The 13,989-nt window shown below is 34.9% G+C and overlaps 2 protein-coding genes across 5 annotated transcripts in view; both read right to left on the reverse strand.

The window, feature by feature from the left end:
• LOC136028996 (ankyrin repeat domain-containing protein 40-like) overlaps positions 1-4,935 on the reverse strand; it is a 29,258-nt gene extending 24,323 nt beyond the window's left edge. The window contains exon 1 of one of the 4 annotated variants that reach the window (XM_065706997.1): positions 4,902-4,935. The gene's annotated coding sequence lies outside the window, so the exon portion shown is untranslated. Of the gene's footprint in view, positions 1-4,235; positions 4,326-4,472; positions 4,600-4,901 lie in introns of those variants that run through there. The other 3 variants (XM_065706996.1, XM_065706995.1, XM_065706998.1) reach the window with 3 other exon arrangements.
• A 6,063-nt stretch (positions 4,936-10,998) lies between these two features.
• The window catches only part of LOC136029629 (paired mesoderm homeobox protein 2-like), a 48,903-nt gene continuing 45,912 nt past the window's right edge, over positions 10,999-13,989 (reverse strand). The window contains exons 4-5 of the mRNA XM_065708131.1: positions 13,369-13,449; positions 10,999-11,118 (exon numbers count right to left, since the gene is read on the reverse strand). Of these exons, the coding sequence (XP_065564203.1) occupies positions 11,057-11,118; positions 13,369-13,449 (143 nt within the window). The 3' untranslated portion in view covers positions 10,999-11,056. The remainder of the gene's footprint in view (positions 11,119-13,368; positions 13,450-13,989) is intronic.

The following is a 13,989-nucleotide window of genomic DNA, read 5'->3' on the forward strand; positions in this document are numbered from 1 at the left end:
GGGGTCTGAACAATATATCAGCCAGTCGATATGGGGGTCAGTGTCATTATTGATAAGCCAACCCGAAAATCTCATTCATCCCTTAGTTCTATGACTATCTTCCTGAGTCCTGCCTGAGGATGGATGGATGGTAGACCATCTATCAACAAATGAAAATGACATCATTTTTATACAATCCTGGAAAAGGTTTATGTCAACTTTGTTTCTCACTCAGATTATCTGTCTTGGCTTTTCTCCAATTAGACATAGCTTGATTTTAATTCAAAAACAAAAACATTTCAAAAAAATATTAAAATACAATTCCTGCTATTGAAATTTGGTTTTGAGTAATCAATTTCATTAAATGTTATGCTTCTTTCAATCAGATTTTCACACATTCGTGTTTGTGTAAATAAACCAGCTTGAAATAGTGTTACTATCCAGACTAGAACTTTATTTGGTTTAATTATTTTTCTATATCTTTCCTAATAATTTTTTTTTACATTATTTGAAATCCACAGCGAATTATTGAGGTTGTTCTAACTGAGGTGTGTAACAAACCAGGAAGAAACATATGAGTATGAATATGGACAGAGAATGTAGGGTTTAAACTTTAGGTAATGTATTTTTTTCCAAAAGGGATCTTATCAGCAAATTATACTGGTATTGTATTGGTAAAATATTGATACATTGGTATCAAACCACACATATCCACATAAATTGGGCCCTAATCATGTACATTCATTCTCCTTTAATGGAAACACTATAACAACAAAAGGGCAGTACCATTCAACACCCTTACCAAATAGCATAGAATGGGGTTACTTTGGTCCTGTGGAGTATCATTGGTCCAAAATCACAAAAAGGATTCATGAGTCCATATTTTAGCCTAAGCTTACTGTAAGTTATTTATTTACTCTTTTTCACACATGTGATTTTTGTGAAGGATCTCTGATCCATCTGACATTAAAAGGTTAGTTTGCTTGTTCAAAAAAAACTGACAATTCAAATTTTTAATACCACCAACCAAGTGTCCTCCATAGTTAGACTTGTTGATAAGCCAGTTAATTTTTTTTCAGATAATCTGTTTTGTCATGGACCTAAGCCACAAGCACTGAGAAGTTTTCAAAATACAACCAAGATTTATGCCTCTGATGGTCATGAGCCTAAAAACTGTCACTTCTTACAAGTAAGGTAACATTGGTCCACACATTATTTTGCTCCAATCAACTTATATACTGTATTTTGTGATTATTCATCATCTAATTCTTTCATCAATTAGTTCTATGACTATCTATATTAGCTCTGCCCTAAGAATGACCCATGGATGGATGATAGGCAGCCTTATCTATCAACAAATGAACTAGCATCATTTTCATACAATCCTATTAAGGGCTTATGCCAGATTTACCTCTCACTCACTTGGACTATCTGTCTTGGTTTTTCTACAATTAGCCATGGCTGAATGCCCAGAACTACTTGATATTAATTCAAAGTCTGTTGAATTTAATTTGGACTGATGATAGATAGACTTATCTATCAACAGATCATCACTGACATGATCTTTATACAATCCTAATAAGGGCTTATGCCAGATTTGCCTCTCACTCAATTGGACTATCTGTCTTAGCTTTTTTTTTACAGAGCCATGGCTTGATGCCCACAACCATTTGATTTTAATTCAAAATCAACAGAGGCCTTGACTGAGTCCATTGATTTCAAACTAAAATCAAGTTGTTGTAGCCATCAAGCCATGGCTAATTGTAGAAAAAGCCAAGACAGATAGTCCAATTGAGTGAGAGGCAAATCTGGCATAAACCCTTATTAGGATTGTATTACATGAAGAAGTTGACTTAAAATCAAGTATTTGTGGACATCAAGTCATGGCTAATTGTAGAAAATCCAAGACAGATAGTCCAATTGAGTGAATTGCATCTCAGACCCCCCCCCCCCTGATACACATTGAAAGGCAATAAAAAAAAATTGAGAAGGAAACTACAATAAAAAATTTTGCTTTATAATACATAGAAGGTTTCTATTTTAAAGATATCTCATAACAAATCTTCAATTGTTTCTTTAATGTTTTGGAATAATACATGTCACATAGTCTTCTGTATTTCAACCCTATGCAAATAAACCCAATTCAGTTCAAATTCCTCAAATTAACCCTATTCATCTGGACATTCATTCAACTCAGACCCATATATTTCACTCCTATTACAATCAACACCACTGGAATCATCCCCTATGATTCAGGTCAATCTTCCAAATAGAGAACTTCAATTCAGATCAAACATCAGTACTATGGCCACAAATGAAAAACTCTTTACTCATTACTTGATTCTGGTTTTATTAACTGGGGTTTTCCAATGCAGGTATGGAAGGATTCTAGGCATTTACCTCCCTACAGAAAATACCCCATGAGCCTGCTTACCCCATAAAAACTGAGTCAAACTCAAAATGAGCAAAAAATAACATAGGAGGGCTGACAGTCCCCATGTCTTCTGAAGACCAGGACATAATTTGCCCCTCACTGAAAATAAATGCTGCATATAACAACTCAGAGATTTTTAGAAGAAACTAGGCTTGCTCCTTAATTTTTAGACCTAGAAATTGTTGCCCCTAATGCTCAACTGTAAACATTGGTTTAAAAGTGCTCTTTACTTTTCTTTGAAAAACTTGTTTTGTGGATAAAGTTTTTCAAATTAATTTTTACAAAAAAAGCCTTACATGAATGTTGTTAAGAAAAAAGTGTATTTTTTAAGTGGGGTTTACTTGAAAGATTGCAGGTCCCCTGGCACTTTTCTGTCATATTACTGCAATTGAAGTAGTAGTAGCAATAAATGTAGCAGTGGGAGCAGTATTAGTAGTTGCATGCATATATTGCCTTTTTGGTCAACTGATCATCTCCCTTATCATTCCCTAAAAGCTCCAATTTAAAATACTCAGTCACTCCTGAGTCACACCCTTTTGACAACACATATTCAAATAATGTGTTTTGATTTAGTTCAACACTATCCTCAACTTTCTCTGAGAGGCTCACCTGAATGCCCTTTGTTGTTCTGAGAAGTAAAGGTCAAACATGCCTGCTTCTTTCAATAATAAATGCTATGAGTAAATAATGAACAAATTGCCTAGCTTATAGCCCTTGCCTTAAGGTCTTTGAAGGGGAGGAATCCCCAAAGATATAATTACTGCAACTGTATAAATACTGCATTCATGTTTCTACCAGCATGAAGGGGGAGAAGGCGGGCATGGGCTTTGCCAGGAAATTATTGGGGGATGGTTGGTAACAAGTACTAACAGGAACTTTGTTTCCACAGATTTCTAATAGTAACTTCACCCTTTTCCTATGTAAAATGATTTTAATCAAATGTATAAAATCTGCTTAAACATAAATTCCATTCAAATGAGCAATAATACCTGTCTCTTTCCACCCAAATTTCTTTAGTAAATTTATTATTAAGAACTTATTCAATAAAATGTCTGTTCAAATATTTTTACTAAATAATCAAATCTTGTCCAAAATTTTACTTCCAAATTACAATCCAATATTCAAATTCTCAAGCAGAAAACTAAAAAAGCAGGAAGCTACCAACCAATTTACAATTAATGGTATATACATTTCAATAGTAATTAATAGCTTTCAATTTCCCTTCTAATGAACATCTGGAATTATCCAGGGGGAATCTTTTGTAGGGAGGGGGATTCTAAAACTTTGGACAAGCTACTTGACACCATCTTGGAAAGTGGCTAGGTTTGAAAAATGAGACTTTCAGGGATGAATCTACAGACTAAAGTATGTCCTGGGAAGGTATTTTGAAGCACCCACCTCTACTCTTATCTATGTAGAGGGCACTGATGTTTGATGACATTAAAATTTCTTGGTGTTATAACACATAAACCTTCCAACCAGTATCTTCTAGGTTGCTTAAACAAAATACAAGGAAAGAATTTTTAGCTTCACAACTTTGCTCAATCCCATTTCATGAGGTTTCAAAGATCTACAAATGTATTTACTAAATTTAAAACAAAACAAAATCTTGAATATGGCTTAAGTTCTACTCAAATAACAAGAATTGCATTTTCAAAACTAAAACTAGAGAAAAAGAAACTGAAACTTAAGGTTTAATATTGTTTTGTCGAAATTCTAATAGGAATAGAAATGTCTATTAGACATATTACTAAGACCTAGAACTCAGAAGAAGGTTAACATAGCCTAGCCTAGTAGCTAATGAAAGTTTTATTTTCCTAACCAAACAACTTTCCAAGATACCAAAAGTAGCTTGTATAGAATTTCACTAGAGGAATATACAATTAATAGTACTATTGATTTGATTAATAGTAGCCTACCACCACAATCACCATTGAGTATATAGATAAGAAATGCAGACAACAGCAACAATAGCATAGGGTATATTTATGAGCATTAGCCTACCAAATTGAGTCTTCCTAATAATCTAAACCAATTGGCTAAGGTTTGTTGTTCTTACATTTTGATTAGTATAATTGAGTGAGCTTATTTTGGTTTTTTATTTCTCACTTATTGTTGGCTATGTGCAAACCTTTTGATAATTTTGAATTTACGGCCAGTATAGTACTAGTGTTGCTAGATTGGACGGAGAGGATTATGCTTCCTTGAGCCCAAAATTATGCTTTTTTGGACAGATTTATGTTACGCTTCTATATTTTCCCAGGTTTCACGAAAAAGTTGATCAGATAAGACAAGTCGAATTTTTGTCTTATCTTAATATTGGTTCTGAATAGAATATAATTTGATAGTAATAGCCTAATAATTTATTTTTAACCCGCTAAGGGAACAAAAGTGGGGTATAAACAAAGGAGGCAAAGAAAAAGGTAAAATAGCATAGAAAATAAGTAAAACGGTTTTTTTTATGTCCAGGGGAAGGATCTTGGTTCACAATTTGGTTCACGTTTTTTGTCTTTTTTCGCAAGTCGTCTTTCTTCTCGAAGCGGTTGGCGGCATTTGAAAAACATAGTGTCTTGCATCATCATCAAAATTTTACATCAGATACATTAAAAAAAGAAGGAAAAAATGCAGTACATATTCAATGATCTTCTTTATCTTCACTTTCGGATTCGACTTCTTGACTAGGGGGTGGGGTGGCTACGTAGATGTTCTTGGAATTGTGGAGCTTGATCTGATTGTCTGTATGGACATATTTGTAGCAACAGAATTCCCTAAGAGAGGTATCCTCATGGAAGGCAATATAGCTCTCACCATAGGTTCGTTTTCAGAGACTATGTTCAGCCCATGAAAAGGTTTTCAATTTTATCCTTATTATCTCCTGTGATGTTGATGTTGTGCTGGGGCTCCACCTTTACCTCACCGAGGTAATGGTCAGCAGCAGGCTGACCATACACTCCGAGGAAAAATTGCATAATTTCCGATAGCCATTCTCTCAGAGTACACAAGCTTGAAAAACTGGCTGACAGCCATCCAGAGATTGGCAAAACAGGGATATTTCCCTAGTGGCACTGAGGATCCTTTAAGCTAGCCTTTGTCTTTGGGGAAAGACTTGCAGTTCATGAAGTGTCTACCAAAAACTAGAATCTCTAACTGTAACTAGACACCAGTGGTAGATTTTGGTAGATTAGAAAACAATATCTGATCAGCATAAGCTTTTCACAAAATCTTCTGGAGTTTCGGCGATAGTTTCGGCGAACCATGAACCATTGCCTATGGTCGAAAGGGCTAGGCCTAATTGCACCGCAAAATTCTCTCACCGTTCACCGCCAACGACAACATGAAACCCCTCTAAATCTCAAAATTTCATCAAACAATAATCTTCAACAATCCAATCCAACCAATCACCACATGTCTTTAAATTCAAATATTTTGCGTGCGCTTTTCATTTCCATAGACCATAGACCACAGGATCAGAACAAAAAATACCAGATGGCTCGTAGTCTGTCGCTGTGCTGAAAATTTTACTTTAGTTTGGTCGAAAAATTCGAAAAAGCATCTTTGGTGTTCGTTTTACTGATGTGACGTTATGAATTGTTCTTCATCGTCTTAGATTATGCTACAATTATGTTATCTTAAGGAGGATTATGCTTGGATGATTTTGGTTCCTAATTATGCTACGTTCCGCATAATTATGCTACATCTGGCAACACTGTATAGTACCTATTGCCAGTGTGACGTCCCCTCTACATAGTAGCAAACGTCAAAAACCAAACTACTCCTTAAAAAGACATAGATAAATGCACTGATGCTGGGTGTTTGCTAGACAACAGTTCTTGCGCTATAGTCTAATGAATGTGACCAGCGATAATGTGCACAATGCCTCTCAGTGTTCTCCACTGAATAAGATATTTTTGTAAAAATGAATAACCGACTTGGCAGCAGCTGGGTGCCCCATGTACAAATCTAGAGGTTCAGCCCAGGAAGATCATTCTCAGCTGCTGAAGTCAGCTCTGAACAAGCATTATAACGAAATGAAAGATAAGTATGTTGCATTCCAAAATGAAATGCTTACCTGTCTTGAAAGTATTAATGCTAAAGTGCAAAATTTAAAAAACATCTCATTTAAAGAGTCTGTTGCCAATGTTGAGGAGATTGTCAATCAAGTTGATAAGCAGCAAACTAAAGATAGAAAGAATGTGCTATAAGAAAATGACAGACAGAAAAGATGCATGAATTGAATTTAATATGGTGTCCCACCCCCCCCCCCAAAAAAAAAACTTACTTTTCTTACAAAATTTTCTGAGAAACAAGATTCGAATTGATGTTTGTTCAGTGACTAATTTGTAAAGGCTGTCTAGCACCAACACCAAATCGAATGATCCCAGCTTATCCAATCAACCAGACCCATCACTGTTCTCAGTTAGCTCCTTTAAAAGAAAAATTGACAACATAGTCCCACATCAAAAAAAGAGACATTCATTTCTTTGCTGATACCTCAAAGAAGACTCGCTACACAGAAAAGAACTAATAGAAGAAACCAAAAAAAAGCTGCTGCTGGTGAGCAAAATTTAGGAATCAAGAATAGTCGTATAGTGACGAAAACGAACCAAAACAAGGAGCCATTGCCCCAGTCAGCAGACTGGATTTTTAAATACCTGTCCCCTACCTCTACGTAGTAAAAATTGAGAGAGTAATTTATCTGCTTAATATAAAAACGTAAACTTTTTATCTTCAAAAATTGATGAATGTTAAGCCCTAATATTAGTCCCCAAGCCCTAGGTAATTGTTACTATGGAATCACTACCCAAGAGCTGTCAGCAACCAGATGTGTATTTCCAGGAAGTACATGATTATAATCTCGTTGTAAACAGTAATTATAAGCATGGAATTTTCTTTTATGTTCATACCTCATTGAAGTATATCCAAGTTAATGACTCAATCTCTTCCATTATAAGTGAATGTTTAGTTGTTGATTTAAAGTTACTTGGGTCCGCAAGTGCTGTTAGAGTTATAGCCGTTTATCGTAGTCCTTGCGTTAGTGAATTGTCTACACTTAATAACAAAAAAATATTGCAGCATTTGTCCTCTGTTTCTTTACTTAGTTCTCAGTTTCTAGTAGTTGGTGATATTAACCTACCCTATATTTATCGGACCTCAAGTACAATGACACTTTCTGATGAATAATTTGAAAACCAATTTCTACAAACTTTACAAGGGCTTTACTTGCATCAGCATATTCAAAACCCTTCTCATTTGCGTGTTAGTTCGACCCTCCCTTTCAGTCTTAGACCTTGCAATTACAAAATCACCTGATGATATTGCTAGTTTTTAGTTTTTACCACCACTAGGAAAAGGTGATCATTCAGTACTGGCGACATCATTAAATTGTTGTTCGGGTTTTGCTGAGATTCCAAATAGTTCTCCCAAATACGATTATGGTAGAGCAAATAACGTTGCATTTTCTGATTATAATTTGTCTCTTTCTGTCCAAGAGGAGTTACAGCAATGTAATGCTATCGCTAATGTGTCCTTTAATTTTATTAAGCAGGCTCTTAAAGACGGTAAGATTGATATGTAAGAATTTTTACTAGCAGACAGTTTTTTAAAAATAGACAGATCCTTCCTCGGTATATTGTACAAATGCTAAAATTAAAAGATGATAGGTGGCGTGAGCACGTAAAATTTAAAACCTTTGATTCATGATAGATATATAAAAGAGCTAGAAATAGAGAAAATAAGTTACTTCGGCTAAATCATCAAGAGGTTGAGTCAAATGTTATTACATCAGTCCCTGGTTGCCCAAAAAGATTTTGGAAGTATGTAGGAAGGAATCAAGTTTCACAATCCCCATCATCCCCTTCCTTTATAGATTCTGAAACTCTTTCACATATAGATGATAATTATGTAAAATCACAATTTTTGCATAAGTTATTTGGTTAAGTTATCACACAAACACACAAAGAAACACATACTCAACTTACTCGTTAGTTAACAAAAGAATTTGATGATTTAGATTTTACAGTCCATCAGGCTTATCAAACACTCCAAAATCTTTATTCTGGAAAGGCTCTGGATATTGATGGATTTTCAAATACGATGTTACACAAACTTGCATCAGTGCTTGCTCGAACACTCATATATATCTTTGTCTCTTGTCTGGTGAATGTCCTTCAGCTAGGAAAAGAGTAATCATTAGGTGGTCGTACAAGAATGGTTCAAAGTTCCATTTTAAAAATTAAAGACCAGTATCAAATACATATATCTTTCCCCTATAATCCAGGCACATTTAGAGGAAAATAACTTATGGCATTCAGCTCGGCTTGGGTTCTGTAAACAGTGTTCTTGTAACACGCAGCTTCTGGATAACAGATTACCTTACAAATAGAACCCAAGAGGTTACGGTAGGTGATGCTTTGTCATCACCTATGTCTGTCATAGGTGGAGTTCTGCTAGGCAGTTGTCTTGTGCTGGTACTGTTCTGCCTTTTTATTAATGATTTTCCACATGTTGTTAGGAGTTCGACCTTAAAAATGTTCGCAGATGATGTGAAAGCTTAAAAGTCAGTCATGAATGAACATGAGATCTCTTTACTTCAAGAGAATTTGGTTGCTCTGCACGGGTGATGTACGCTGAACTCGCTGTGCGACGCTGTGTACTATTTGCGTAGACTCCCTCAACATTACCATTACTTCGTTGATGGTAAATCAATTTCAAGCATGAAGCCTGCTTAAGACCTTGGGGTTTGCTTTGATTCGAATCTCAAATTGGATAAACATGTATCGGATAACACCCGAAAGGCAAATTACCGATTATTACATCTAAAGCGTACATTTTCTAAGTTTAATCTTTGGTCGTTGATTTCACTTTATGCACCCACTGTATGTCCAATACTTGAGTATTGCTCATCAGTATGGTATACCCTTACTAATAAAGATTGAGAAAGACTGAGAACGTGCAACGTAGGGCCACCAAACTCATATCTTACCATTGACTGCTACCATACCACCAGATAATGCAGAGGCTACAGTTGTCTAGTTCGACATGATAGTGCTGACATTGTTAGGAACATTGTAATACCCCTCCAAGTCACTTCTTCAAAAGATCAGGCCAAAACTCTTTATTTAGCCAAGTGTAGAAGACTTGGAATGGACTTCCATCTGAAACAGTTGCGACCATCATGGTCCATTCTTTCAAAAGTAATTTAGCCTCTACAGATTTCATTCCACATCTTGTCAAAATCCCTTTTGAAAATATTTTTTGTTTTTTGTATTAGTCGTTTTGTGACCTGTATGTTTTCATACTGTATTATTTTTCATAGATTTGTATGTGTGCATAGTCATATTTTTTTTTATGTAATGTTTAGTGTGACAAGCTTGATAAAGCTTACTGTATTTTGGTATTAATAAATAAATAAATATACCAACACCTAAAAATTTGGCAGAAATAGGTAGGCTATATTTATTTTAGAAAAGAAGTATTTTTACAAGGTTACTGAAAATTTTTATAGATATCAGCATGATATCCAGAATATAGCCCCCAAGAGTGTAATATAATTTGGGGGGGGGGGGGTCCCTTAATGTTCTCAGCTAGGCTTAGTTGCAAGAAAAAAGTTGGGTTTGTAAAATAGTGGTGCAAAGCACAGCTATTTTACTGTCTCAATTGTTCTGTATCTGGTAAATTTTCTGACGGAAATAACTGACGTAAAATCAATGAAAGAAGATCAGTCTCAGTTGGTAAAAGAAAGTCTAGTTTTTTCAATAGTATCACTCATTGGTTATTATATTGTTTAGCTAAGAAAAAGCATCACACATCAGGATTATCAGAACCACTTTAACACGCTCATAATTCCTCTTATCTAAATTTCTCAAACTTTTTTGGCAGGCTATTGACAAAGCAAGTTATTAATATTACTAATGGGGCGCCTTTTTGAAGCAACAGTTCAGGCTGAGTCCAGTTTTAAGGAAGTTGTGCGCAAGTCCGATTTATGAAAACCATTTGAGAAAAAAATGGATCACATTGCTTTAAGGCTTAGAGTATTTGTTGGCCAGATATCCACACGTAAACTATACCAATGCCTGAATAATTAGAATCCTTTAGTCTTTCTCCTAACTGATTATGAACATTGGCAAAACACTTTAGTTCGTCATCATTTTAGTGATAACAATGACTAGTGCTCTTTGACCATTTTTCTTGACCAAATAAAAAATGTAAATGTTATCAAACGGGCTGATATGATTTGATCAGAAAGGATTAAAAAAAAAACTAAACTTTGTGCAGTTCTTCCATTTCTTTTTTGCCAAAATAAGGAATAGTTTGTACCAATAAAATAATGTTCTGACGATATTTATGACCAATTTCTGTAATTAATTAAGCCCAAAACTTAAAATAGCCTATTGATTCAGACGTAAACATAATCAATTTAAAGAAACTTGGTCGGATGAAAGCTTTAGTATATAAGAAAACGGCTTACACAATTTCTACGAGACTAAGAATGTTTAAATCAAAGTTCTTAGGAATGAAAAGGCTGATATTTTTTTTTCTACAAGTGTTCATGTAGTCAAAAGAAACTAGTAGCATTAAAGACAAAGAAAAACAAAAGTATTTTTATTTACAATATAAGATGAGAAATTAAAAACAAACAAAAGCTTAAAATCCGTATCGATAATTTTGAGACGTGGATGGCTGATATGTTGTCGCAGTGTATAAACCTAAAAATAGTAAAAAAGTTAATAGACATGAGACAATCAATTGTTCTATCAGAAAAATAGCACAGTGAAAAGCTTCTTGGATTGAAATTGTAGGAAAAGCTAGCAAAACCAAAGGAACAGTTCACAAAATAGCCAAACCAACAAAAATGCATTGACCAAAGCAGGCTTAAATGCTAAAAACAATTATATACTTTCTTCTTCTTCTCCTTCTTTTTGTAAATACATTCTAAGACCACACTGGCTATACATGAATTATGAAACCAAGAAAGGAAAGGATAGTTGAGAAAAGGAGGATTTTGTCAGACATTAACAAAATATGAAGACGAAAAACAAGCAAATATTTTGACAAGAACCTCCACCAAGTCCTCCTCAGTGGTAAAAAAAAACAGAAGAAAAAAAGTAGCAAAATATAACCTTTCGAAGTAATTGAACAAGAGCAGAAAAGATACTAAAAAAAAAAAAAAAAAAAAAAAAAAAAGACAGAAATCAATGAAAGAGAATTCACCAGGTAGAATGAACAAGTATTCTTTACCCTGCAATAGATCTTGACTGTCTGCAATTTCGGTTTTCATTAGGTATGCCGACAGGTTGTATTAAATTAGACTGGGCGAATATATTGATAGAGTCTTTCAATATTAAGTTGTTATAAATTGGGCTTAAGGAAATGACAAATAGAATCGGATCGCGAGTCTCCTTTATTGGAAGAATGCCTGTTATATTGGTGCTTGATATTAAAAAGGCCCTACTTTACGATTCTAGTAGGTGTGAAGGCATCTATAAAGTTGGTATAGAATAATCATCTACCAATTCGAAAAGATTGATCAACTGGATAGCTTCACTTACATTGGTGGTATTAATAGTAAAGATTGTGGAAAAGTGAAGATGTTAAAAGTTGACTAGCCAAGGCTCAATGTGCTTTTTCATAATTGAACAAAGTTCGAAAGAACAGGAAGATAGTCTGCAAGAATAATTAGAATATTGGAAGCAACGGTGATAACAGGGGTCAAATATGGTTCTGAAGCATGGGTGCTCCAAAATATGGATGAAGATTTACTAGATGTTTTCTAGAGAAATTGCCAACGGATTGTCTTGGGTATCCTGGGACTGAGTGACCGTATTTAAAACAGCGGGTTGTACGAAAGGTGTGGTTCAATTCCGCGTTCTAAGGCTATAAAGAGAGAAAGGTTGAGAAGGGCACATTTCGCGGACGAAGGATGACAGATTGCCGAAGAATGTCCTTTTCGGCCAACCATCTAGGACTAAACGGAAAGCAGGTCATCCGTAGCTGGGGTGGAAGGGTGTCATACAGAAAGATTTAAGGGAAATGGAAATGTCCTGAGAGGGTGTAAAAAGGGAGGCTTTGAACAGACTGGGATGGAGGAGGAGGGTGCATAGCTGTGTTGGCCTCAGGTGCCCAGTGCTACGGAGAGTTGTTATTAGCAGTAGCAGCAGTCGTCTACCAATTATAAGAAAAAGTATTAATGGTCCATCAAGAAATACTTTTCAGGATTCCCCTCCCCCTCCACACCTGAAATTCAAAGAATTTGACGAAATTTGTATTTTTCGTTCATTAAATGTGCAAGCAAAACTCAATTTACTGTTTTTATTGTTTACTCCCCCCCCATTAAAATTTGGCTTTCAGTAGTTCCCATTTAATATGATAAATTTTTAGGTGCAAGCCTAAGATTAATTAATATTAATAGTGGTCAAAGTTGGTTTGTAAATATTATTGAAGCTAGCATACATTAATTAGAAAAGATCATTCCAACTCGTCAGTAATTGTATTATGTAAAGTCTGGTTAATTGATATACAAAACTGTTTGCTCAAAGGAATTAGAACTTGTTGTTGTAAGATTCACTGCACTGGGCTATATACAACTATGAGCATGTGAAGTTTGTTAATTACGCTATTAAACAGCAATACCAATGCCAGCAATCAGCCGTCAGGTAATAAACATAATATTCAGTTTTGAACGGGCCAAAACATAGAAAATTACTTTTAAGAGTAATTAAGTTGGAAAAGGAAATAGTGTTGTGTTGATAGATATGTAGATATGTAGGATATGTAGGAAATGTGTTGATATAGTTCGTATACATATCTTAAATTTTTATTTATCGTTGATTAATTCTTCCTTTCATTTCATTTGTAGTTAATATATTCAACCATGAGATGGTATGGCCAGTTAAGTCTTCTTACTTTTTTCTTACAGCATTTTATTCAATCCCTCTTATTATATGATAAACACTCACCTGTTTGCATTAAAGCACAAGCAGCAAAGGCATTCGTCGACATACCAAATGGGGGTGCGGGCTTCCAACAATTACTCAAATCTGAAAACACAAAATCAACTTATGTACCATTAAAGAAACAACGCAAATCAGAGGGGTAGGGATGTTTTCTACTTTCACCAGTGTCTTTCAATACAATCCTATGCTAAATTTTGCTTTGTTAATTCTAAAATATCAGCTAGTTCCTCTTCAGCCTTAATTTAAATTTATTTTATTTTGATAAAAGTCTCTTTTCCCTCAGACGTGTCTCTATCTTTTTTAAGTCGTCTTTTATCTTTATTCTCTCCCAAGAAAATGTTTGAGTGGGGTGGCAGGTTTACAATCATAGCTCCATTTGATTTTCACAATTTTTCAGTTTTTATGGTATCTTATTTTTTGGAATAGTTTCCAAGTATTCTGGGTATGTCTGGGATTACTAATTAGAAGAATTGACGACGTATGGACCCCTTCATAATTTTCTAAGGAGGTATTTTCAATAGGCTTGAGACTGTCTGTGAAGGATATCGACTCTTGTTGATAGAAGAGCATCTCCAAGTGCTGAAAACCATGTTGTGGCCAAGATTGGACCAGGATTGCACAAAG

Source organism: Artemia franciscana, chromosome 7 (assembly GCF_032884065.1).
Source record: "Artemia franciscana chromosome 7, ASM3288406v1, whole genome shotgun sequence".
Taxonomy (NCBI): Eukaryota; Metazoa; Arthropoda; class Branchiopoda; order Anostraca; family Artemiidae; genus Artemia; species Artemia franciscana.